Source organism: Zootoca vivipara, chromosome 16, assembly GCF_965207765.1.
Source record: "Zootoca vivipara chromosome 16, rZooViv2.hap1.1, whole genome shotgun sequence".
NCBI lineage: Eukaryota > Metazoa > Chordata > Lepidosauria > Squamata > Lacertidae > Zootoca > Zootoca vivipara.
The window spans coordinates 33,452,694-33,477,280 of record NC_142599.1 but is presented as its reverse complement, the minus strand read 5'-3'; the positions used below and the strand labels follow the sequence as shown (position 1 = coordinate 33,477,280).

At 50.8% G+C, this 24,587-nt stretch overlaps 1 protein-coding gene across 2 annotated transcripts in view; it reads left to right on the top strand.

The window, feature by feature from the left end:
• Positions 1-7,462: 7,462 nt before the first annotated feature.
• The window catches only part of EFNA3 (ephrin A3), a 61,115-nt gene continuing 43,990 nt past the window's right edge, over positions 7,463-24,587 (top strand). The window contains exon 1 of one of the 2 annotated variants that reach the window (XM_035098967.3): positions 7,463-7,927. In XM_035098967.3, coding sequence (XP_034954858.2) covers positions 7,506-7,927 — 422 coding nt within the window. In that variant the 5' untranslated portion in view covers positions 7,463-7,505. The remainder of the gene's footprint in view (positions 7,928-24,587) is intronic. The other variant, XM_035098966.3, reaches the window with a different exon arrangement.

Below are 24,587 nucleotides of genomic sequence, written 5' to 3'. Positions count from 1 at the left end.
AAGCAGCAAGTGGCACAAAGTTCAACCCAGTGAGTTTCATGACACGAATAGGGTTTCGAACCCAGGACTCGCAGGTCCTAGAGCAACACTCGCCACACTGTCTTCCATGGTGACAGTCAAATGCTCTGTTTTCTCTGTTTTTCTAGTATTCACTGCTGTGTGCATGTGTGCCAAATTTGGTGGCAGGTCTTCTCCCCCTTCCCCCCCCTATAGGCAGAAACTTTTTTAGGGCTCTGTTTTTTTAGGGGTCAGGAGGTCTTGGAATATATGTGTGGTGTTTTTTTTAAGCTTTTACGTGCCTTAGCTGTTGTGGGGTACCCTTTGGCTGTGTACACACATGATTTCCACTACCCACCCACCCCCAAATCCTGGGAACTGTCATTTCTTAAAGGCGCTGGGGAGTGTAGCTGGGGGGGGGGCAAACTACAATTCCCGGGATTCTATTTTTGGGGTGAATCCATGCTTTGAAATGTCCTTTAAATGCAAGCCCCAGCATTTTGAGGGAGCTGTATACAGATAATCCTGCTTTCAGACTGTAATAATTGGGGTGTCCCAGACTATCTGTCTGCCAAGATTCAGCTTACTAGGTGATGTTCGAAGCTCCCAGATAATCCTGGTGTCTGCATGATGTCTCAGGCGTCTGTTCGGCCTACTGTACTTCAGATCTGTTATATAAGCCGGTTCCTGACCTTCCAGTGTGGGGCAGTGGTTAGAGTGCAAGGCGAAAACTGGGAAGATCCGGGTTCAAATCAGCCACGAAGCTCGCGGAGTGAGCTTGGGCCACTTGCTATCTCTCACCCTAATTTATTCCACTTGGGTTGTTATGCGGGTAGAAATGGTGCGGCTGAAATGGTGTAGCTCCCTCCTCCTAAGACATGCACAGATCAGTGATTGGCTACCCTTGCAACAATCTTGCAAACGACAACCTTGCAATGTCGGCCAGAATCATGAGTTGCGTCGTGGTGGAGGGGTGGGTGGGTGGAGGCTGTGTAAATAATTATTTTGGCTACTTCAATGTGTCTGTGGCAGAGGTGAGACTCAAAAGAGCTGAATCTCTACATTTCGGGAGGGGGACTAGATTATTAATTAAATTTATATACCGCCTTTCGACAGAAGTTCCCAGGGCGCTTCACCACATACAACGCAAATGTCACTACATAGCATAATATCAATACAACATAAAGATCAGAACATTTGTATAATTACAATTGCAATAATAAGATTTAGAGAACAAAATACAGATTCCCCTAACGGCAATGGCATTAAAAACACTCTGCTTTATTTGCCGTGGCATGTGGCTGTAGAAACTCGGTCGCAATACCTGTTTCAGATCCAGAAAAAGTGAGGAGGTTAAGAGCGCAGTGCCTCTGAGCATGCGCAGGGTGTTTCATGGCCTCCAGCTGGAGCTTAACCCCAAATGTTGCTGGACTCCTGACTCCTGTGAGCCAGCCTGGCCAGGGATGATGGGAGCTGGAGTCCAGCAACATCTGGAGGACCACAGTGTTTCCCACCCCTGTCCTTTACCCGTGTCCCAACCAACCAGGGCTCACAGGTTCAATGCGCTTATGGAGGTGTAAAGCACGAGTTGGGGAGCTCGTGGCCCTCCAGATATTGGACTTCCAACACCCATCTTCCCTGACTGTTGGCTATATTGGCTGGGTAAGTTCATTTCATATGTGATCCCTGATTGGTTGGGGCATGTGCCTAGGACGGGGTGGGGAACCTGTGCCCCTCCCAATGTTGCTGAACTACAACTCCCATCCTCCTTGGAACTATTGGCCATGCTGGCTGTGGCTGACGGGTTGGAGTCTAAGAATATCTGGAGGTCCATGGTCTCCTCATTAGGGCTGTCCAGTTTGAAGTCCATATCATATTGGTTTCATAATTCTGAGATGTGAAGCCAGCCCAATGCCTCTACATAGCTCTGTTCTTATTTGAGACATTGTGATATATCAGTATATCACAATGTTTGGCTGGTGATATATTGAGATGTTGAAAACCAGTTATCTCCCAGCCCTACTGTTTGACTCTACATAGTTTCATCCTTATTCCAGACATTGTGATACGTTAGTATATCACAATGTTTGGCTGGTGATATATTGTGATGTTGAAAACCAGATGTCGCCCAGCCCTCCTCCCCATCCTTGCTTTGCACCTCTGCAAGTGCATTTAATATGGGATCCCTAATTGGTTGGGATATGTGTCTAGGACAGGGGTGTGGCGGGAGGGGAACCCTGCAGCCCACCCAGCTGTTGCTCAACTTCCAAACATGCATCAGGCTGAGCAGCCACCATGGCTCAATGGTTATGGGTGACAGGAGGTAGGAATCCAGCAGCCAGCACCTGGAGGATTTGACAGCCCTGCTTGCAGTGTCAGCACCCGAAGGGTTAATGGCCAGCTGCCTCCATCACACACACACACACACACACACACTCACACAGAGCCTCTGGGACTGCTGTTCTCTCCTTGCCCCCTCCCCTTGTACCTTCCACCCCTCCTTTTTTTCTAACCCCCCCCCCTGCAGCCACCCTGCCCGCTCCAACCATCAGCCCAGTCGTTCAGAGCTTGTTTTTTTCCATGTTGTATTTTCTACACTTCACTTCCTCAGATGAATAATTAATTGAAGCTTTTTTTGGTCTTTCGGCGTTTGTTTCGCCAGCCTCCTCCCTTCCCACAACTTCCCAGCTGGGGCTACTGACAGGCATCTAAGCAGCCTCTCTCTCCCCATTCACTTCCAGCCAGCCTCGCATAGACACAAACACATGACCCACCTTTCTGCGGCTGGGCAGAGGTGAGCAGCCCTTCCCCAACCATGCCTGACGCACGCCTACACATGCGTTGCTGTGTGTGAGCATGCATGCACATTTTGCTGCTCAGTAGCTTTAAGCCCAGGCCTGTGGGGAACCTGTGGCCTTCCAAGATGTGCTTGAACTCCCATCAGCCAGCACGGCCAGCGGTTGGAGTTGATGCCGGTTTCTCACAAGGATCTGCTTGGCCCCAGTGAGAACAGGATGCTGGGGTAGATGGGCCTTTGGCTTGATCCAGCAGGGATGCTGAAGCCCATCAACATCTGGAGAGCCACAGCTTCCCCACCCACCCCTGTCACTGACACATGTCCCAACCAATCAGGGACCACATAGGGAATACACTTAGAGAGGTGTAGAGCAGGGATGGGGAGCCTGTGGCCCTCCAGATGTTGATGGGACTACCATCAGCCAGCACAACCAATTCAAACAAACAAAAAATTATCGCAATTTTGAAATCGGTGCTTAAAATCCGTGCAAGCGCCAGTCCACCATCTCAATTCAAAATGGTGCCCAGTTATATCCAAAGAAAGACAAAAAACCTGCTTCTAGATCTCAGGAACCATCATGCAAAACCAGGTGGCGATATTGTACTCTATCGTAAATGCAGAACAAATAAACAGTGTTCCAAAAGTACAGATTTTTATTGTGGCTTTTGTTGCACCATCTATATACATGGCGCTATGCCAAATAAATAAATAAGTGAGAGACAGTTCTCTGTCCTGAGGCACTTGCAGTCTAGAAAACCTCACAACGGGAGACAACAGAGCAAGGGGAAATGAATCTGCAACGATTTCTGTTCTGAGGGTTGATTTCTTTCCGTACAGAACAAGGTCCAGGGCAAGGGGTTGCCAGCTTTTTTAGGCATGCGGGTACTGCTGGATTCGAGAGCCGGGTGATACCTGGTTTTCAACATCATGGTGTATCACCAGCTAAACATCGCGATACACATGTCCCGATGTCTGAAATAAGGATGGAGCTATGTATAAATGTTGGCTGTATTGTATATCGTGCATTTATGTATTACCTCATGGATATCCATTAATCACTGCCCTTCTTAATCTTACATTCAGACATTACCTGAAATATTTCTCTTCAACACGGAAGTGTATTTTATACCCGGTTATTTATTGATCTGGCTTCTCACGTGAGAATCATCAACCCCTGTCTGTAAGGCCCCTCTCCCTAGTATCACGTCCATAACTTGAGGTTGCACCACTTTCTCACTTTTTCCAAGGCCTCTGGTTAATGGGTTAGTTACCCTCGTACCCTTGCTCATAGCATAACTGGTTTTCCAGTTGAGGCAGACATGTTGGCTGGCTTCGCGATTTTTCCCACATTGTGATTTTTGCATAGCGCGCATACATCCCATGATTCACAAAATATTGCCAGATGAAAAATTACATCACAACTATACCCCTGCCCAAGTTATATTCTGATGTGATTAAAAACACACACACACACACTCACAGAACCAAGGATGGATTTTTATGTTCTAATAAGTGGCAGGGGCTATGGAGGCAGATAAGTACAAAGTCAGCTCCCCACTGAAGGAGGGGAGGAGGATTGCGGATTCCACCTCTCTGCTTTCTAAGCCTCTAAATGTCTGCCTCAACTTACCCCATGAAGAAGTAAAGCACTGCGTAAGACGGTTGGGGGAACCTTTGGCCATCCAAGATGTTGCGGAAATACAGCTCCCATCATCAAGCTGTCGGGAGTTCTAGTTCAGTAGCATCTTCTTGACACCTGTCCCAAGCAGTCAGAGATCACATACATTTAGAGGAAGGGCCACCTGCTCGGTGTGCAGAACATCCCAGATCCCATCTCCAGTGTTTTCCATGCTGCTAATTCAAACCTGAGAGCTGCTGCCAGTCAGTGTTGCCAGTACTGAGCTAGACAGACCAATGTCTCTGACTGTATCAGGCAGCTTCCTGTGCTCCCCTTTAAACCAGCTCTCTATTTTGAACGAGGAGGACTAAGATTTTACATTAAGAACCTGTCCTCTGCCCTCTTTCCTGCTGAGTGACCTGATCTTCAAATACAAGGGTGGGAGAACCCTTGAGTCCTTGCACTGTAAAAAAGAAGAAGAGAACCCCTCTCCCTCCTTCCATTCATACATGCCCAACCTTTCCTAAGGAGTGTGATAATGAGATGATTTTTTTAAAGGGGCGTGTCAGGCAGTGATAATTCCGTGAATAGAGAGGAAATTCATTCCAAAGGTTGCTACTCATCTCAGCAGACATGGCCTAACCTTGGTGTTTCTCGGGCAGGGCACCAACCTGGAAGGAGAGGGAGAATAGAAGGAGGAGAGAAGTTCGTTTAAGCCAGGAAGGGAAGGCACCTTTTGGACCTGGGGTAGCGACCCTCCAGGCAGCTCTGTTTGGCCCTTGAAACTGTCCACAATGGCCAACTGTCAACACACTCCTGGGCTGACCTGAAGTCTCCAGGTTTGCCTCACTCCCCCTCCGGGTGGCAGGGGGAGGGCTTGAATCTCCAGGTGGGTGAGAGTCCCTTTAATGATTATTTCTCATCAAGAAGACTATGCATGGAGCTGGCAAGCTTCTGCTTGGCACTATGGGTTGCAAATTGTTGCATAGATTCTGGGGGTTGGGTCTGCTCTTCTCCGCTCTTTCTTCCCCTCTCCCAATTAATCTACATCTCCAGGACTCAGTGGAGGGAGGAAGCAGAGAGGAAGAAAAATCAGAGACCCCCACAATACATCACCAGGGGCCACCCCTTGGTCTCAGGTTTGGGCTCTGAAATCTCAGGGTCTGGGATACTCCTGGCTTGACCATCTTAGCCCACAAGCTGCCCCCTGTGTTTTTGCCTGGCTGGTTTCTGAGCATGCCTCTTGCTTCTAAGGATGGTGGTTAGGGAAGTGGTGGTGGTAGTGGGGGTTTGAGCATATGCGTAGAAACTGTTGCCCCGCCCACTTTTGCCCCTGGCTCCACCCACCATAGACATGTGCCACCCCCCCGGAAGGCTGCCCAGAAGGGAACATGTTGCTGAATTCCATCTCCCAGCAGCCAGCATGGACAATGCTCCCAACCAGCACAACCAATGGTCAAGGCTGATGGCAGTTGTAGTCTTAGCAGCATCTAGAGGGCAATGGGGGCCCCCCTCCCTGTTCTCCTGCCTAGAAGCTACTCTAGATATCATTGGACTGCAGCTCCCATCAACCCCCAGGCAGCATGGCCACTGGTCAGGGACGATGGGCATTGTAGTCCTGCAACATCCAGAGGGCCACAGATTTTTCCTGCTTCAGGGAAGTGGCCTGCTGCGCTTTGTTGCTTTGCCAAGCAGGAGGGAAGGGTGGAGTCATCCTGGCACAGTGTTCCTTTCTCAGTCCCAGGGCAGCATTCGCACCTTGGCCCAGGACCTGGGGCGACATTCCTGACGCGCCTGAGCCGCAGCCATGGCCACAGCCCCAGACATGTTCAGGCAAGGGCTGGGCCCTGCCGGCTGGCGTTGATTTTCTCCCCGGTGGGCGGGAAGGTGTTGTCTGCCTCCCAGGTTTTCTGGATCAGCATTTTTGGGGGATCCCAGGGAGGCCTCCCCAGTTTACCACATGAGACCACAGTGCACACACAGTAGCCAGGGAGGTGGTGGTAGTGGTGGCGAGTTTCAAACCTGCAGATGCTCTGCCATTGAGGACCCCACCAAGTCCACTCTCTGGAGTCCATTCCGGGACATTCTTTGCTGGTTGTTTTACAGGATAAGTGCCAAGCAAACCGCACCCTTTCCCCTGGAAGCTGTGATTCCTGATCTCAGAACACAGGGAGGCTGGCTGCCACTCTGCGAAGAAGGAGGGGAAACAGCACTCTGCACCCCCTCAGAGGCACTTTTCTCTTCTCATTATCCTTTCACAGGTTGTTGTTGTCGTCCCTGGCATAGAAACTAGTTCTGCGGCTGAGTATGGTGGGTTGTCGTCCCCCCCCTCTGGATGGAGCCTGCTCCCGGTTCTGTTTGGGGGATGGATGGAGAGTGGGGAGATAAAAGACAACCTCTAGCTTTCTTCCAGATGTTCACCACCTGGCAACAATTATTTCCTAAACTGTAGAGTTTGCCAGGGGCCGAGGGGGGCCTTTTCGCTCCAGCCTGGAAATTGTTCCCCTATAAACCTGACTTTCCTTCCACTTCCCAGATGTCCAGTGGCTGCTGATGGCAAGGCCCTTTGCCCATGCTCAGAGGCTGCGTCCCCGCTGGATTTCCCCACATACTGAGCGCTGCAAAGTTGTGGCATTCAAAGGCAGCTTTTAAACCTTTGCAGATAAGGTGCACTCAGAGGCCCTTTCCCTCCGGTGGCCAACTCCCCCTATTTTCACGGAATTAAAAATATTATTGATGTTTTTAACATCAGCCTCACCTCACCCCCTCTCTCATTCACAAGTGAGTCCCAAGGACAAAGCCCCAGGGAAATGCTGAGGCAAAGGCACTCTGCCCATGCCCACCGGCCTGTCCCTGTGATTTTTGACTCCCAGCAGAATTCAAAACAGCCTTGGCACAAATGTAATATTTTATATGGGGGAGAAGGAGGAAGGAAAGGTGTGTGTTTGAAAGGGAGGGGGGGTTCTCCAGATGTTCTGCGAGAGGGGGGCGGCTTTCTTTAAAAAGGGGCGGGGCGTAGTGGCCGGACACGGACACGCCTCCCCCGCCTGTAATCGAAAGCAAAGGGCGCGCCAGGAAAGGGACCCCCAATAGATGGAGAGACGCGTCGGGCGCGCAGCGTGGGGAGCCCGTGGGAAAGATCGAGCGCGCGCGGCGTGCAGGGAGCGCGCGAAGGGGGCGGTCCCGGGGCCGGAGGCGCGCAAGAAGGAGGGAAGGAGGAGCCTCGGCGGCGCTGGGGGCTCCGGCGGCGGCGAGGAGGAGGAGGACGGCGGCGGCTCCGATCGCCTTTGGATCTCTTTCTCGCCCTCGCTCTCCGTTCCGGCGGCTTCGCCTCTCGTGCACGGTCGCGCCTGGCGCCGCGCTGCCCCAGCCGGCGGGATGGCCGCGCTCCTGCTGCCGCCGCCGCCTACCCCGCCGCTTCTGCTGCTCCTCCCGCTGCTCTGCTTGCTGTGCCACGGCCCCGCCGGCAGCTTCGGCAACCGGCACGCGGTGCATTGGAACAGCTCCAACCCGCAGTGAGTACCGGACCCGGTGGTTTGGGGGGTGGGAGTTGGGAGTGGGGTGGCGGGAGCGGGATGGGGGGGGGTCGGTGTTTTTTTTTAAGGGGGCTTCAAGGAGAAAAGAGATCGGGCTCCGTTTGTCCGTTTGCGCCTGTATATCCCTGGACCCACGGAATTTGCACCGGCGCGGGAGGCGAAGGTGGGTTTTAGGCAAAGAGGGGTCGGCGGGTGAGGTGGGAGAGGGCGCGCGTGCACCGCATAAGGGGGGAGGGGGTGTCTGGGAGGAGGGGGTGCGCGTGCACGTGGACGGGGCGAGGGCACGTGCGCGGTGGGGATAGGGGTCCGCTCGTCGCCAGAACCTGGGGATGGGGGAGCAGAGATTTCATTTGTGGGGGAGGGAGCGGGGTTGTCTGCTTTTTGTCTGTGCGTCGGGAGAGATCCTGCAGAATATGAAGCTTCCTCTGCTTCCCCCCCCTCTTCTCTCCACCCTCTTTCCTTTCTAATCGCCCCCTCCCCCAGTCTGGCGGCTGTCTGGACTGGGACCCCAGTCTCTCTTCTCTCTCTCTCCACCCCACAACTCACCGGCACCCCCGTCTCTCCTCGCCCGTCTCCGTCCCCCCCACCGTCTGTTTCCCCCCTCTGTTTCCCCTTTTTGCAATTGCAGCTGTGCTGCACTTCTTGTCCCCCCCCCCGCCAAATCCCCCTAAATCCAGGCACCGTGGCCTTTATAGTGAGGTGTGTTTAGAGGGGGAGCGGGGCTGTCTGCGCTTTCCGAGCGAGTTTATTTGTTTATTTCCTTGACCGTCGGTTTTTTTTTTTTAAGGACAATTTCTCCTTAGTTCAGATATTGGCGGGGTTGGGGGGGAAGCTCCTCGATCAGACCGCGGTTGAAGGGCAACAGATCCCTCTGTGTGTGTGAGAGAGAGAAGAACGTGGTGCGTGGACAACGTGCCCTTTGCACCCCCGTGGGCACTACCAGCACCCAAAACTTGGGTGGCACACACTATTTGTGGGGGGGGGGCACGCTCTGCCCTTCTCCCCCCCCTATAACCCTCCCGATCGAGATCTCCCCATGCCTGCTGCTACCCCCAGGACTCTCGCCACAGACAGGATGCCCAACCTTGATCATCTGTGTGTGGCGTGACCTATATATCCGAGCCTAGGTGTGACTCCGTGTGACAAACCCTCGCCAGCCCTGGCACTCGTTCCCCGGCTGTTTGTGGGGCTGAGCCGCGAGACTGGCAGAGTAGGACACACGCCTACCTACCTATCTGTAGGCACGGCAGATGCGGGGAGACGTCGAGCGCCCTGCCCGCCTTGCATCCCCGGAGCACCCCGTGGCACGTGCCCAGGCAGTGCCGGGGCTCCTCTGGGAACTGGGCGAGGTTTCCCCCCCCCTTCCTCTTCTCCTTCTTCCTCCTCCTCCTAACTGGCTGCTGCTTAGCGAGAGAGAGGGAAGGCTGTGGGGTGTTTATTGCAAAGAGAAAGGCAAAGTGCCAAGGGAGAATCTGTCTCTCTTGAACATTCATGCAGGGATTTGGGGAGAGAGAGAGAGAGAGAGAGAGAGAGAGAGAGAGAGAAGGGACAGAAGCTGCCTGATTGATGCCTAATCATCCCCCCCCTCTTTTTTAAATGCCTCTTTTAAAACCCTCTGTGTTCATCCTACCATAGCCCTCTCTGGAGTCAGAGAGAGACTTGGTGCTTCTAACCTAACTCAGTGCGGTCTACACTGACCGGCAGCAGCTCTTTCAGGCAGGGAGATGCCAGGTATCCAACTTAGGACCACCTGCATGCAAGGACAGAGGCTGCTCCTGCTCACCTGAGGCCTTTCAGTGTCACCTTTTCACCCTTTCCAAAGGGGGCTCACCTGGCTGACCCCTTCCTTTGTAAATTTGCCAGGACACCCGCAAAGGAAACGGGCTGCCTGTATGTGAGTGTTTGTTGGGAACACACACAGAGAGAAGGTGTGCAGTGGTGTGTGTGTGGGGGGGGGTTAACCTCATGACTTTATCCCCTCTGCATCCCCAGCCCAGGGGGCCTGACAGCGGGTAGCTGCACGGTTTGAAAGCTGGAGGCATTAAGGGCATTTTGTTTCCCCAAGTGGGAGGGATCTGAAAGATATTTATCGCACACACCGTCTCTTGATTCTCTTTTGTTTCAGAAGGAGCGTCATTTAGCCCTGTTCTAGTGACCGCTGGGCTCTGTGTAAACACGCTGGCGATAGATAGCAAGTGAGATGGGGATTGTACACACCTCCCCCCCCAGTTTGCTTAATATGAGTCAGTCTCGCAGTTAGAGCTGCTTCCACGGGCCTGGTGCTTGTATTTTGAAGTGATACTTAAGTGTGAATGGGGGGGGAAGGTATATAATTTGGCCTATCCCTCTTTATTCATTCATGTGTGGTCCACTTGAATTCCTGGTGGATTCCTGGTGGCCAGCAATGTTTCCCCCCCCCCCTCATGTGGCGGGAAGCTGATTAACCAACAAAGCCACCTGATTTCTTTACAGGGCCCAGGCAGGGCCTGCTGTGTGGCAGCAATCCTTTGCTGAGGAAGATGTGGTTCTCGGCTTGTGTAGGATGCCTACCCCCCTTTTATTTACGTGCCTAGCTCCTCCGGGATCGAACCTCCAACGAGCCGCGGCGTTGATTCCCAAGTGGCTTTGTCGATGCTCCACCGTGCGTTTGGCTTGACCGGCGGCTGCTGGTGCCACGAGTGGCCCAGATCTGGAGACTTCCCCGTGAACGGAAAAGTGTTGTTTTGCAAGGTGGGACACCTTTGCCGAGTCGCCGTTTCTCTGCGTGATTCCATCCCTTCGCTTTAAAAAAATAATTAAATCAATGGGGGCTTTAAGTAATAATCTGGAAATTGTAATGGCTGCCGAACAGAGCCACAGGGAGCCAGATCAATGGGGGAGTTAACAGCGCCTGTGTGTTGCATCTCTAATGCTCTGTCCATGGGGTGAAGCGAAGGAAGGGACACCGTCGCCATGGGGAGACCAGTGGGCGGCGCCAGGCACAGGACTCTAAAAACGGGTGCTGACGTGGCTTGGGAACAGGGTGACCCTCTGGAGGCCCACTCAGGCCAGGTCTTGCTTCCTACTCCCTGGTGGCATATCCGTGCGCTTTGTGTCTGTGGCTTCCATTTTCTCTGGGACTTGGCTGTTAACCGATGCTGGGAAGGACGGGTCGAGCCTGGAGTCCACGTGTGCCTGGCTGCCTGCAAATTTCTCTCCCTCCTGCTCCCCAGTGTCTGTCCGTCCATCCGTCCTTGGTGCGTCTGGGTCCCACGCCCTCCGTCCGTTCCCTCTCCCGCGCCTCTTTTCTGTGTGCCTCGAGGGAGGACCGTCTCCTTTGAGAATGTGTTCTGAGGCGGAAGCCCAGGCCCCATAAATTGCGCCTCTGAATTGGGCGCTGGCGGGCGCCACACAATGGTGGAGCAGCGGACGCAGGGCCCTTTGCTGGGGGGGGGGACCTCCCCACACTTCCAGCCCCCTTCCTACGGTTAAAAAGCTTTCTAACCTGGCCTGACTTTTAGTGGGTTTTGTGTGTGTGTGTGTGTGTGTGTGTGTGTGGCACAGGGGTGGGGGTGGCAGTTGAAGAGAGAGGATGGTTGCTAAGGAGCTGTATCAAGGGCTCAGGTAGATCTGCTCTGCAGAGCCTGACCCACAATGCACTGGGGCTGCCTTGGCAGCAGTGATGGCAATGGTCACAACGGGCCTAGCTCACCTGGCTTGACTTATTTCCCGTGAGAGCTCTGCACCCCAAACCAAACCTTTCCCCCTGGGTGCCGTGGACTCCTTTTGGGGGCCTAGCCATTCGATGGTTGCCTTTGCTGGGGTGTCAGGGAACGCTCCCTTTCCCTTCGGTCTTTGCTTTACCTCCCTGCCAACCGCGCCATGGGTGCTAGGCCCCCGCCTTTTGTGGTGAGCCGAGGCGTGTTGTTGGGGGGGGTGGGGGGTCCCTGCCGCAGAGCCGAGTTGCCGGCGCGTCGGGGATATTTATGGCGGAGCAGTGCGGCAGTGTTGGTTTCACTGCAGCCGCACGCGCCGTACATAGCCTTGCGCGCCGGGATTTTGGGGATAAATTATCGGCGGAATAGGTCCTTGTGGGGCCCCGGTCACCGGGTGTTTAGACAAACCATAAACAATCCCCTGCAAGACACCTGTCATAAGGCTGAGGTTGCTCTGGAGACATTTTGACCTGACAGCATTGAAAGCTGTTCCTGTGGCCTTAGGGTGCTAGGCTTTGGGAACCGAGCACAGGAGCCCTTCTTGGGATGGAGATGAGACGATGCCCCATTTCCTCCACCGCTGCGAAGCTGGTTGCTTTCCCCCATTCCCCTGGAGAGACATTAGGGAGCATTTCTTCCCGTCCGTACAAAGCTTGTTTGTGTTTATGAATATCCAGTTTTCCTCTCGTTCCAACTGCTGCTGAAGCAGGTCGCTCTTATCCAGGATCTGGGAGGGAATGAATTTTTTTGATGTCTGCCTTGTCCCCCGCCCCCAAACCTGTTTCATCAATGCGGAGTCTTGCACACACACATACAGAGAGAGAGAGAGAGAGAGAGAGAGAGAGAATGTGCCCCACTGGTCTATTTCTGCCTGCTTTGACTTATTTGTGCCACTATCCTCAGGACCACATTTCCTGTAAACACACAACGAGATGGAGGTTTGCCATTGGTTTGGAGAGCTCCAAGATGGCTTCACCGCTAGGCCTTCGCTCCATCACCCGTCCCATCACCTTTCGTATGGCCTTAGTGGATTACCCCTAGGCCAGAGAAACACTTTGCATTTCTGGGAGTTTGCGGGGTTTGATTTTTTTTTTTAAAAAATGGCTGCAGAGTTCCAAAAGAGCCACGGTTCTTACATTTTTTCTAGACACTTGGGTGAACTGCAGCCTGGGATTTTCCCAGATCGGACATCAACACAACCTGATCTCCTCCTCCAAATATTGTATTAGAGATGCAACTGATGCCACCTGCCTGAGTTTGGTCTCCCATCCCCTTTATTTTTAAGTCTTTCATGCCTGCTCCGAGATTACGGCGGCGGTTGTTCTTGTTGTCCTCAGACTCCCTGCAGAAAAGATGTCCTATTCTCCCCAAAAATCTTTGGGGTCCACGCCCCTCTTCCTTTTTAAGCAGGTCCCTGTGTCACACTGGTGTGTATCTCTCTCTCTCTCTCTGTGTGTGTGTGTGTTTTCCCGGACAAGGGCAGATGTGACTGGTGTGCTGATGAGCTGCACAGCTGCTGATTGGTCCAGGATGGGCGGAGGAAAGGTTGGGAGGTGGTCTTCGTTAGAGGGTCCTGCGTACAAAAGCTCCACACATCTCTCTGTCTTATTTCTCAGTCTTCAGACGAGGATCCAACGCTCCCTGCCCCTTTTAAAACAGAGAGCCAACTGGGGTCGGTTGGGGAATACTGTAGCTTGAATTAGGAAACCTTTAAACTTCTTACCATTTTCTTTTTAAAAGACAGGCTGCCGTGTTATTCATGGAAGGTTTCTAGTCCTCATGCTCTGCAAGCAGGGAACAGTGTTAGAAACATCAGTAGTATGGGTAGTATTATCTTAACAGGAGGGAGAAGGGTACCAACTTAAATTTTGCCACATTTTAGTGGGTAGACATCTGAGTACGATTGTGTGTGTGTGGAAATACTCCCAAGATTCTTTATGGGGCTATTAAATCTTGTGTTTCCCAGCCCTGTTGAGCCAAAGGCGGGGAAGCTGTGCCCCACCAGATGTGTTTGGACTACAACTCCCATCATCCGCTGGACTGCGCTGATGGGAGTCGGAGAGCCACTGGTTCCCCATCTTTGGCGCAGAGGGTTTTTTTTTGGGGGGGGAGGGATATTGCTAGGTCACATTCACAGGTTCCTCCTGTGGAGGAATTTCTACGCAGGAAATTAACACACAAACTGCAGAAAGATTGTCGCAAGCAGTATTCTCGCATGTGGGTTCACATGGCTTGTGAATGTCTGCTGTGTGCTGAGCATTTCAGACCCCATCCTCACCATCCATTTAAAGCACTCTGATACCACTGCGTCGCCCAGAGAATCGTGCGAACTGTAGTTTCAAGGCTCTGAGAGTTGTTAGGAGGCACAGAGCTACAATTCCCACAGGTCCCTGGGAAGAAGGATGGGTTGTTATACCACTCTGGGAACTGTAGCAATGTGTGGATAAGGGATGTACCTACTTTTGTAAGGAAGGTCCCAAGTTCAATCTGTGGCGTCTCCAGGTAAAGGTAAAGGTTCCCCTGACCATTAGGTCCAGTCGTGTCCGACTCTGGGGTTGCGGCGCTCATCTCGCTCTATAGGCTGAGGGAGCCGGCGTTTGTCCGCAGACAGCTTCCAGGTCATATGGCCAGCATGACAAAGCTGCTTCTGGCAAACCAGAGCAGCGCACGGAAACGCCGTTTACCTTCCCGCCGGAGCGGTCCCTATTTATCTACTTGCACTTTTGAACTGCTAGGTGGGCAGGAGCTCACCCCGTTGCAGGGATTCGAACCGCCGACCTACTGATCAGCAAGCCCTAGACTCTGTGGTTTAACCTATCTCATGGGCTTGTGGTGGACTCACTACAGCAGCGTAGGGACTCCTTGGCCCTCTGTATGTTGCTGGATTCCAACTCCCACCCGCCCCACCAAACATTGCCCTTGCCCAGTGGTGATGGGAGCTGCAGTTCAGCAACATAGGGAGGACCAAATGTTCCCCTTCTCTGAGCTACAGGCTCCTACATGGCCATTTTCCTGGTGGCAACTTGGAATCCCTTCCAGGCGATGATGCAGAGAAGCTACACAAAAGCCGGTTGTCTTCCTTTTCAGATCTGCAATTATTTATACATAAAGTTGGGCAGCCAGGCCAGCTAGGAATGGAGATACTGTGGACTAGGAACTTGTGCGGACGTGCTGGTGAGGCTGGGCTCATAACCCCATGTGCACACCGTGAGGAGGAGCTCCCCAGAGGAAGGGCAGGATTCAAATGTGATGCATATCTCAAACCCACAAAGATCATGGCACTCAACACCCCGCAGCAAGGTTGGGCAAGCTGTGGCCCAGCTAGCCTGGCCAATGCTCAAGGAAGATGGCCAGTAGCCAGGGACAATGGGAGCTGGAGTCCAGCAACGTGGTTCCTAATCCCTGGAATAGTTCAGTCGGTAGAGCATGAGACTCTTAATCTTGGGCAGAAGGTTCCTGCATTCCAGGGGTTTGGACCAGAGAGGTTTGTCTGGTGCCTCCATTATACACCTTTAGGTGCCAGGCGAAAACGTTCTTCTTTACCAGGCCTTTGGTTGATTCTATGGCCTTTTAAATGTGTTTGTGGAATTGGGGGGGGGTTTGTTTTGTTTTTGTTTTAACTATATATTTTGCGGTTTTTATCCTGTATTCTTACGTTGTGAACTACCCTGAGATCTTCGCTCTGATTGCTTCTCGGCCTTTTGGCTTAGATCGAGGCCTGTCATGCCCAACATCCTTTTCCCATAGCAGACGGTCGCCGCAGTGTTTGAAATTAGCCAGGTGCCAGGCGCATTTTGCCACTGGCGTGCGTCCAATTGCAACCAGGTGGAGATCTCTGGATGCCAGGCTGGCGGCTAGGGAAAACCAAATGCCATTTTAGAAAAGAAGGATCTGGAATGTTTTCCTTGAAACTTGAATTTGTTTTATTCTAGATTGTTTTATTTGATGTTTTAATGTGTTGTAAACCACTTTGAGAGTTGTTCTTTAAAATGTAAAGCTGCATAGAAATGAAATGAATAAGGACAATATTAAGTCCAATTGCAAAAAAACCCCACCAAAAAACCTGGCATTTTGTTGTGGCAACTATTACCTAGGTTTAAGGTGCCATTTGGCTATTAGTTTATATATCTGAATTTCTAACACTGCCAACCAGATGCTTATGGGAAACCCACAAGCAGGACTGAGCACCACACTGAGCACCACACTGGTCTCTCCAACAGCAGACTAGGGCTGGGCGATACCAGTTTTTCAACATCACAGTACAGTGATGCCTCGCAAGACGAAACTAATTCGTTCCGCGAGTCGCTTCATCTTGCGATAATTTCGTCTTGCGAAGCGCGGTTTGCCGCGGCAAAAACAAACAAAAATTTCATCTTGCGAAGCACGACCAAAGAAAACCTTGTCTGCGAGTCACCAAAAACATCGCAAAACGCTTACGTCTTGCGAGTTTTTCGTTGTGCGAGGCATTTGTCTTGCGAGGTACCACTGTATATCACCAGCCAAACAGTATTGAAAACACAAGCTGCAGTGACCTCAGCCTGCAAGGCACCGCGTGAAATTGCCACAGCTCTCACCATCCCCGGTGCCGCCCCCCCCTGCTTGTGGTGGGTGCCAGTGCCGGGCTGGGGGGGTCCTTTAACTGTTCGAAGGGGAGTGGCAACCACACACTCCTCAACTGAGCAGTTAAAAGATACGGGAGGAGGAACAGGTTGTATTGGTGCCTCGCCGATGTAGCTTTTTTCTCCCCGTGCACAGTTATGAGGGCAGAGTGGGATAGCGGTTTCACTCAGCGGTATATCACTGCTAAAACCGCCACCACTTCTGAGTCCCTCTGCTAGCAACGCTCGCTGGAGGAAGTCGCTAGCAGAGGGACTTGGGAGCGGTGGCCATTTCACCAGCGATATACCGCTGAGCGAAGCCGACATCACGGCCTGCTCCTCATACCGGTCCTGGGTGATATATTGGTATATCGCCCAGGCCCTACAGCAGACACAGCCTTCACATCCCGTAGCCATTAATCCAGTCCGGACTCCTGTTCTTACAGCGGCCAGCCAGGTGCACCAGTAGGAAGCCCCCAGCTGAACCTGAGCACAGCAGCATCACCTGAATGCCTAGCAATTGGCATTCAGAAGCACACTGTCTCTGGCAGTGGATGTAGGAATATAGCCATGGATAACCCTGTCCTCTAGGAACTAAGCCAGCATCCCCACTGCAATTCTGGGCTGCATCAATAGGAGTACAGTGGTGCCTCGCTAGACGAACGCCCGGTAAGACGAATTTTTCGCTTAACGAAGAGATTTTTCAAGCGGAGGTTGCCTCGCTAGACGAATTCGTTTTGTGAAAAATTCGTCTAGCGAATTGCGGTTTCCCATAGGAATGCATTGAAATTCAATTAATGCATTATGGGCAAAATAAATAAATAAATTCAATGCATTCCTATGGGATTCGCTAGACGAATTTTTCGTTATAAGAATTGACCCATGGAACGAATTGAATTCGTCTAGCGAGGCACCACTGTATAGCATCCAGATCAAGGGAAGTAATAGTACCACTGTATTCTGCTCTGGTCAGACCTCACCTGGAGTACTGTGTCCAGTTCTGGGCACCACAGTTCAAGAAGGATACTGACAAGCTGGAACGTGTCCAGAGGAGGGCAACCAAAATGGTCAAAGGCCTGGAAACGATGCCTTATGAGGAACGGCTTAGGGAGCTGGGTATGTTTAGCCTAGAGAAGAGAAGGTTAAGGGGTGAGATGATAGCCATGTTCAAATATATAAAAGGATGTCATATAGAGGAGGGAGAAAGGTTGTTTTCTGCTGCTCCAGAGAAGCGGACACGGAGCAATGGATTCGAACTACAAGAAAGAAGATTCCACCTAAACATTAGGAAGAACTTCCTGATAGTAAGAGCTGTTCGACAGTGGAATTTGCTGCCAAGGAGTGTGGTGGAGTCTCCTTCTTTGGAGGTCTTTAAGCAGAGGCTTGACAGGCATATGTCAAGAATGCTTTGATGGTGTTTCCTACTTGGCAGGGGGTTGGACTGGATGACCCTCGTGGTCTCTTCCAACTCTATGATTCTATGCTGCATTGAGGGTGTGGGGGCAGGTGGCTTCTGCCTCCTCTGACAGCATCGCTGCTCAGGACCCTGGGAAATGGGATGCTTGGCTTGGCGGGCCAGTGGCCCAACTTAGCACAGCTCTCTTTGCTAAATGCTAAAGCGCATTTGCTCCTAAGAGCATCTTCTATGTACGGCGCGTCCAGCGATGTAACACACAGAATGCCAGAAAAGCTAGTCTTAATCAGACTGCTCATCCCATGGGATTGCGGTTATTTATTTTGTGTAGATGAGCCTTTTCCGTGTTGCTAGGGACATGCTTTTCTTTTCTCTCTCTTTTTAAGGTCTAGTTCTCATTGAGGCGATGAACATGTGCCTTGTCTGTACTGCTTCCAGACCTCCGATGAGTGTCCACACGACTGGGTGCTGCTCTGTGCCATCCGCAACAAACAAACATTCCCTGCACGTAGAAAACAAGGGAGGCAGGTTTTTAGCCTGGCTTCTCCCTGAGAAGCTAGCTTTCTCCTTGAAGGGAATGGTTTCTGATGGAGGATAATTTCCATCAGGTAAATCTCCACTTGCATTCTGGGTTCACCCCATCCCTGGTATAATGCAAAAGCTTCTTTTTTTAAAACAAGAACAACAACCAGCCAATGGATCGTGCTTCTTGTGAATGTGGTCTCCCGATTTTGGGATGATTCAACAGATGAGCTGATTCAAACATTAGGGGCAGAGGTAGAAGGGGTTTTCACCCTCACATAATGTGCCAGGCTACTGCAGGCCAGGGTGGTGGTGGTGGGGCTTTCGGAAAATCCGTTTCTACTGCGCCTTCTAAGATGTTCCACACCCAGGAGAGACTTGCTCCTTGCTCTCCCCTCCACCCGCTCAGATCGCTCTTAGGGCCACTTTCAAACATGATTGCCTTCTCTCCAGCACTGTTAAAAAGCTTTCACCGTGTCAATGCTCCATGTGGAATCAGCGATATCAAGCATCAGTGCATGAATTATTGGCAGGGGGCTGATGTACAGGAGGGTGCCGTAATGAAACAGGGGAAATAGAAAGCTGCCCTGGGCTGAGTGATTTTGACTCCTCCAGCCTGGTTTGGTGAGAGCTCTGACTGAATGCTGCTCTACAGGATCCCAAGCAGCAAAGGATCTCCCCTGCCCCTTCTGCCTGATCCTTTCAACTTGGGTGGTGGGGGACCCTCTGGATGCTGCTGCACTACAACTCCCCCCCATCCCTGGATGTTGACCATGCAGAGTCGGCTGGGACTTTTAGTTCGGCAACATCTGGGGGGACCCTGGTTGCCTCACACCTCTTTTTGCTGAGGACGAAGCCAGGGAACCAAGCAGGCGATGCAGCCAAGCTGTTGCCCCACCCCGAGCTAGCATGACCAGTGGTCAAAGATGATGGGAATTGTAGTCCCAAAACAGCTGGAGACCCACATTTGGGAAACACTGCTGTAGTGGGTTAATAGTTGGGAGGCATAACCGGGGAATGGAGCAGGCAGGGGCACAGCTCCTAATATCTAGATACTACAGTATTTTTATACTCTGGCTTAATGAAATAAAACCTGGCAGCAAAAACGTATGTGTGTGTTTGTCTTGTAATGCAAAATGCTACTTAAAATATAAGCCTACTAGAATAGGGTTAGTTACAGGTAGGTAGCCGTGTTGGTCTGAGTCGAAGCAAAATAAAAAAAATTCCTTCAGTAGCACCTTAAAGACCAACTAAGTTTATATTTTGGTATGAGCTTTCGTGTGCATGCACACTTCTTCAGATACAGATAGAATAGGGTTGTTTTTTTTGGTGTAATGAATCTGTAACAGAGCAGCAGAGCCTTATTGGTAGTAAAATTGTTGTTTTTTAATGGTCAAAAGGCACCAGCTGCCCTCTGCTAAAAGCCTAAGAGTCAAGAGAAACTGTGTGCAGCCTGTCTTAGTTTCTGAGACCCGTGTGTCGGTTCTGAGTCTACCTCTGGACTTGTGTTGTGCTTTGCCTGGCTGGTTGTGGGTGGTGGGTGCTTTGAGTCCAATTTGTGCTTATTTAATCAGGTTTAAAGCCAGAGAAGGGCCTTTAGTAAGGGTGGGAGACCTGTGGCCATCCAGATGTTGTTGGACTCCAACTCCCATCAGTCCCTGCAATGTCCAATGGTCAGGGATGATGGGAATTGGAGTCCTGCAACATCTGGAAGATTACCAGGTCTCCCTATCCCTGCCCTCCTCAAACTGACAGTCAACTTCCAGAATCTTGAGGTTTTTGCTACCCCTTACCCCATCCCGTTTTTTTATCACGAAAGCATAGCGGCCATTTTGGTTGCTGTGCTCTCGTGCAATTTCACAGCATGATAACCCTAAAACATGATTGGGGGCACATTGTGCCCCCAAAGGTGCTTTTTGGGGCACCGTGCCCCCCAAAACGCTCTTTTTTTGGGGGGAAACTGCAATGTGAAATCGTGCAAGATCACGCCAACCAAAATGGCTGCCGTGTTCCCACAATAAAAAAACATGAAGGTGGGGCCCGGAAGATGGCGTCCCAGATTTTGGCTTCAAAGTGTTAGAAGGTATGCAGATTATTAGTATGGGATTGCTTGGAGCTCGACTTGTGACCTTTGGTCTACAAGCATGATATTGTTGTAAGACACCAGTTGTGTGGAGCAATGGCGGCTAGAAGTCGCCAAGGAGAGTGGTCTTTTGATAAATTCCTTCCTGGCCCATTTGCTATGAGGCTCAACAACCCCCCCCCCCCGAGTTTAAGTTGAAACTTTGTGTAAAAGTTGAAACTTTGTGTAAAAACCATTGACAAGAAGTCTTGTGGCACCTTAAACCCAGGCAAATTTATTATGGCATCAGTTTTCATGGGCTAGAGTTCGCCTCATAACATAGTTCACCCTCTGGAAAAAACCTGTGTAGGTTTAATTGGTTTCTGTGATGTTTTGGCTCTGGGCTCAATCCATACACCGTGGATTAAAATGTGGTCAGGGGTATATCCCATGGAAATCTCTGACTGGTAGAAAACTTTTCCCAAATGGGATTTCACTCCACTGCCTATATATTCCTGTGCTAATTTTTCCTGCGGAATTCCCACCCCCCCCCCTTTTTCATAACATCATTAGTAACAAATGCTGATTGCCAATGCCCTATTACACGGCGGCCGGCAGTTTCAAAAGTTTTCAGCTTTTCTTTGCTAAATACCAATAAAATAAACCTGCGAAATTAGATCACAAGGGCATCGATGAATTTCCCAATGCGATACCTTCTGGTGGAAATGACCTAATGGGAATTAGCCTAACGTGGATGAGAGAATTTTCCAGGAAAATGTCTGTGGTTAATTTTCTCCCCGTAAAATCCACATCACTGTGTTGCAGGGATCTTAATTACAACCCTGCATGTCTCTGTTCAGACACACACACACACACACACACACACACACACACACACACACTTCCTTTCTGTTGACACATCACTGCTCTGCTTTCACCATCCTATTTAAGATCTCCTGTGATTCTTCTCTGGGCGCGCCTGACTCTTCCTGAACCTTTCACAAGAGCAGGGTGGGGAGTGAGGAAGAGCTGGCTGGCTGGGCGTGTGCTGATCTGTCAGCGGCTGCGTGGGTAGCATTCTTGAATGGAGAGATGCTTCTTTCTTCTGCCTTCCCACCCACCCTGACCCATGTCACGGCAGGACCATGACAGGTGGTGAAGGCCAGAGGCCTAGCTCGTCCAGAATTCTGCAAGCGGGATTGGATTTTTTTTCTCCCACTCTCTAATAACACACAACTCCCGACATCCATAATCAGTAATCATAATCTGTGGGTTAAACCACAGAGCCTAGGGCTTGCCGATGAGAAGATCGGCGGTCCGAATACCCGCGACGGGGTGAGCTCCCGTTGCTCGGTCCCTGCTCCGGCCAACCTAGCAGTTCGAAAGCACGTCAAAGTGCAAGTAGATAAATAGGTACCGCTGCAGCGGGAAGGTAAACGGCGTTTCCGTGCGCTGCTCTGGTTCGCCAGAAGCGGCTTAGTCATGCTGGCCACATGACCCAGAAGCTGTACGCCGGCTCCCTTGGCCAATAACGCAAGATGAGCGCCGCAACCCCAGAGTCGGTCACAACTAATGGTCAGGAGTTCCTTTACCTTTTTATTGCTCTCCTTTCCTCTAAACTTAAAAACAGTACCCCCAAATGCATCAGCCTTTCCTCAGACAAGAGTCATTCCATCCACTGGTTCATTTTGGTTGCCCTTGTCCGAACCTTTCCCACAGTATCCTAGCTGTTCCCAACAATTCCTCATAGGATTTGCTTTCCAGATCCTCTCCGTCATCCGGTCTTCGAACACACACCCCTTCGTCATTCCTTTTCTGAACGCACGCCCCTTCGCCAACACCCTCCTTGGAGTGCCGAAGACAGCATTCTGGAAGCGACAGGCTCAGCTTCCTTACAGGGCTTGTAATTCTCCGCTGGATCCTAATTTCACCCAGTGCAAAAAGATGGGGAAGAATTACCCTCCTTTTGTGTCTCTGCAAGAGCCTCTGCTCTGGGCTGGCTTGTTCCAGAGGTGCAACAGGCAGCCTCGCTTGCCATCCTGTTTACAATCCTACCAAGGCAGCTGCCTCTTATTCTGGGGGTAGGTCCGTTGGCGCTCATGGGAGCCTTTAAATAATTTTTTGGTGTGTTGCTTGCAGTGCGCTAATGTGCCCCAAACGCACACTTTGGAAATCATTGCTTTGGGCTGTAGCAAAAGCAATCGCTGAGAGTGTGGCGGCATCTTAAAAAGATAAACACATTTTATTGTGCTGCGCAATTTTGTGGTGTCCGCACCACGAGGCGACGGCACGGCTACCCTCCGTTTGTGTGGAAGGGGTTTTGCGCCCCCCCCTGACCCTTCCCAAAAGCGCCACGTTTCCGCTCTCTGTTCCGCTACGGCAACCTAACTGCTCGTGACCGGTCTTAAATTCAATCTTGTTCCTTTGTTTTGTGCAATGGAATCTCTGCCACGGAATGCCAAGCAAAAACCAGCCACTTGGATCTTTTAGAGTTGCCTGGCTTTCTCTCTGCTAAGGCGCATGGCCATAGAAATGATTGAAAGTGAGTTGATGGGAATCTGTGCAAAGTCCCAACCTGTCAACCTGCCTTCTGCTTCAATAACTCGCAAGCGGTGTGTGCCCCAATGCTGAGCGGTCTGGAGAGAAATAGTGGCTTTCATGAGTCCGAGTACCCCTCCTGCCTGTTGTGTCTCTGTATGATTCACTGTTCTGGGCTGCCTCATTTCTCGTTTATTATTTGTTTGTTTATTAAATTTGTATACCACCTATACCCGCAGACCCTCCAAGTGTCCCTATTTTCCAGGGACAGTCCTGGATTTACAGAAGCTGCCCCAGTTTCTGATTTGATTCCAGAATGTCCCGCTTTTCCTTAGGACGTCCCTATTTTCATCTGAGAAATGTTGGAGGGTGTGGAGATATGCGACCCCCCCCCCAGGCCAAGGAGATAAGTAGCTATACAACCTTTAGAAGACATCTGAAGGCAGCCCTGTACAGAGAATGTTTAATGTTTTATTATGTTTTTATATATGTTGGAAGCCGCCGAGAGTGGCTGGGGCAACCCAGTGCAGTATAAATAAATAAAAATATTGTTGTTGTTAGGGAATAGGGTGTCCCTATTTTCATCAGAGAAATGTTGGAGGTTATGTACCCATAGATGTCAGGTCAGTTCACAACATAAAATCACAATATATAAAACATAAGATACATAATAAACACAAAAACACAGACAACCCAATCATCCCTTCTTCCACAAGGGCATCGGATGTCAATCAGCCAAAGGCCTGGTTGAAGGGGAACGTTTTCTCCTGGTGCCTAAAGGTGTATAATGAAGGCACCGGGCGAACCTCCTTGGGGAGATCATTCCACAGACAGGGAGCCACTGCAGAAAAGGCCCCATTCTCGTGTTGCCACCCTCTTCACATGTAGGAGGCATGCAAAGAAGGGCCTCAGAAGATGATCTCAGGGTCTGAGTAGGTTCACAAAGAGAGAAATGTGTTTAAGAAAGTGGTGCTTTAAGTTATAAAACATGTTTAGAAATGCATGCAAAAAAAGGAGTTGGGTTTTATCTGAGGTTAGTCCTACTTAAGAGCCGACCCACTGAAATGAATAGACCTTTGTCACATCCATCAGTTTCAATGTATTTACTATCGGGTATGACTAATGTTGATTGCAACCCCAAAACTGTATTTGGAAGCTAATCTTTCTGTGGATTTTTAAAAAACTGAAAATAAAAGATTTTATATGTTTTGTGCAGGCATGGAACAAAACAGGCTTATTATGAATGAACAAATCTGAAATGGACATAGAAAGAAAATAAGCCAGGGGTTACCCAACATGCTGTTCTCCAGATATGCTTGAACTCCCAGTTCCCATCACCCCTGACCATTGGCCATGCTAGTTGGGATTGATGGGAGTTCGGAGGGCACCATTTTGGCTCCCCTTGAAATAGGCAGGTTGTTTTTATCCTTAAAACCATCCCTCCAACACATACACACACCCTTGCTTTGCAGGGAATTGTCATGGCACAGGATCGGGTCCTCTTACTGCTTTTGCACCCAGTTAGACAACTTCTTGGAGGATAAAACCAAATCGCTAGTTGCTGGCCCCTATGGCTATGTTCTCCCTCCCACGTCGGAGGCAGTGATGTGCATCTGAATACCAGCTTGCTGGGAATCACGAGTGAGGAGAGTTGCTTTTGAGCTCAGGTCCTGCTTGATTCAAACTACAAGAAAGAAGATTCCACCTAAACATTAGGAAGAACTTCCTGACAGTAAGAGCTGTTCGACAGTGGAATTTGCTGCCAAGAAGTGTGGTGGAGTCTCCTCCTTTGGAGGTCTTTAAGCAGAGG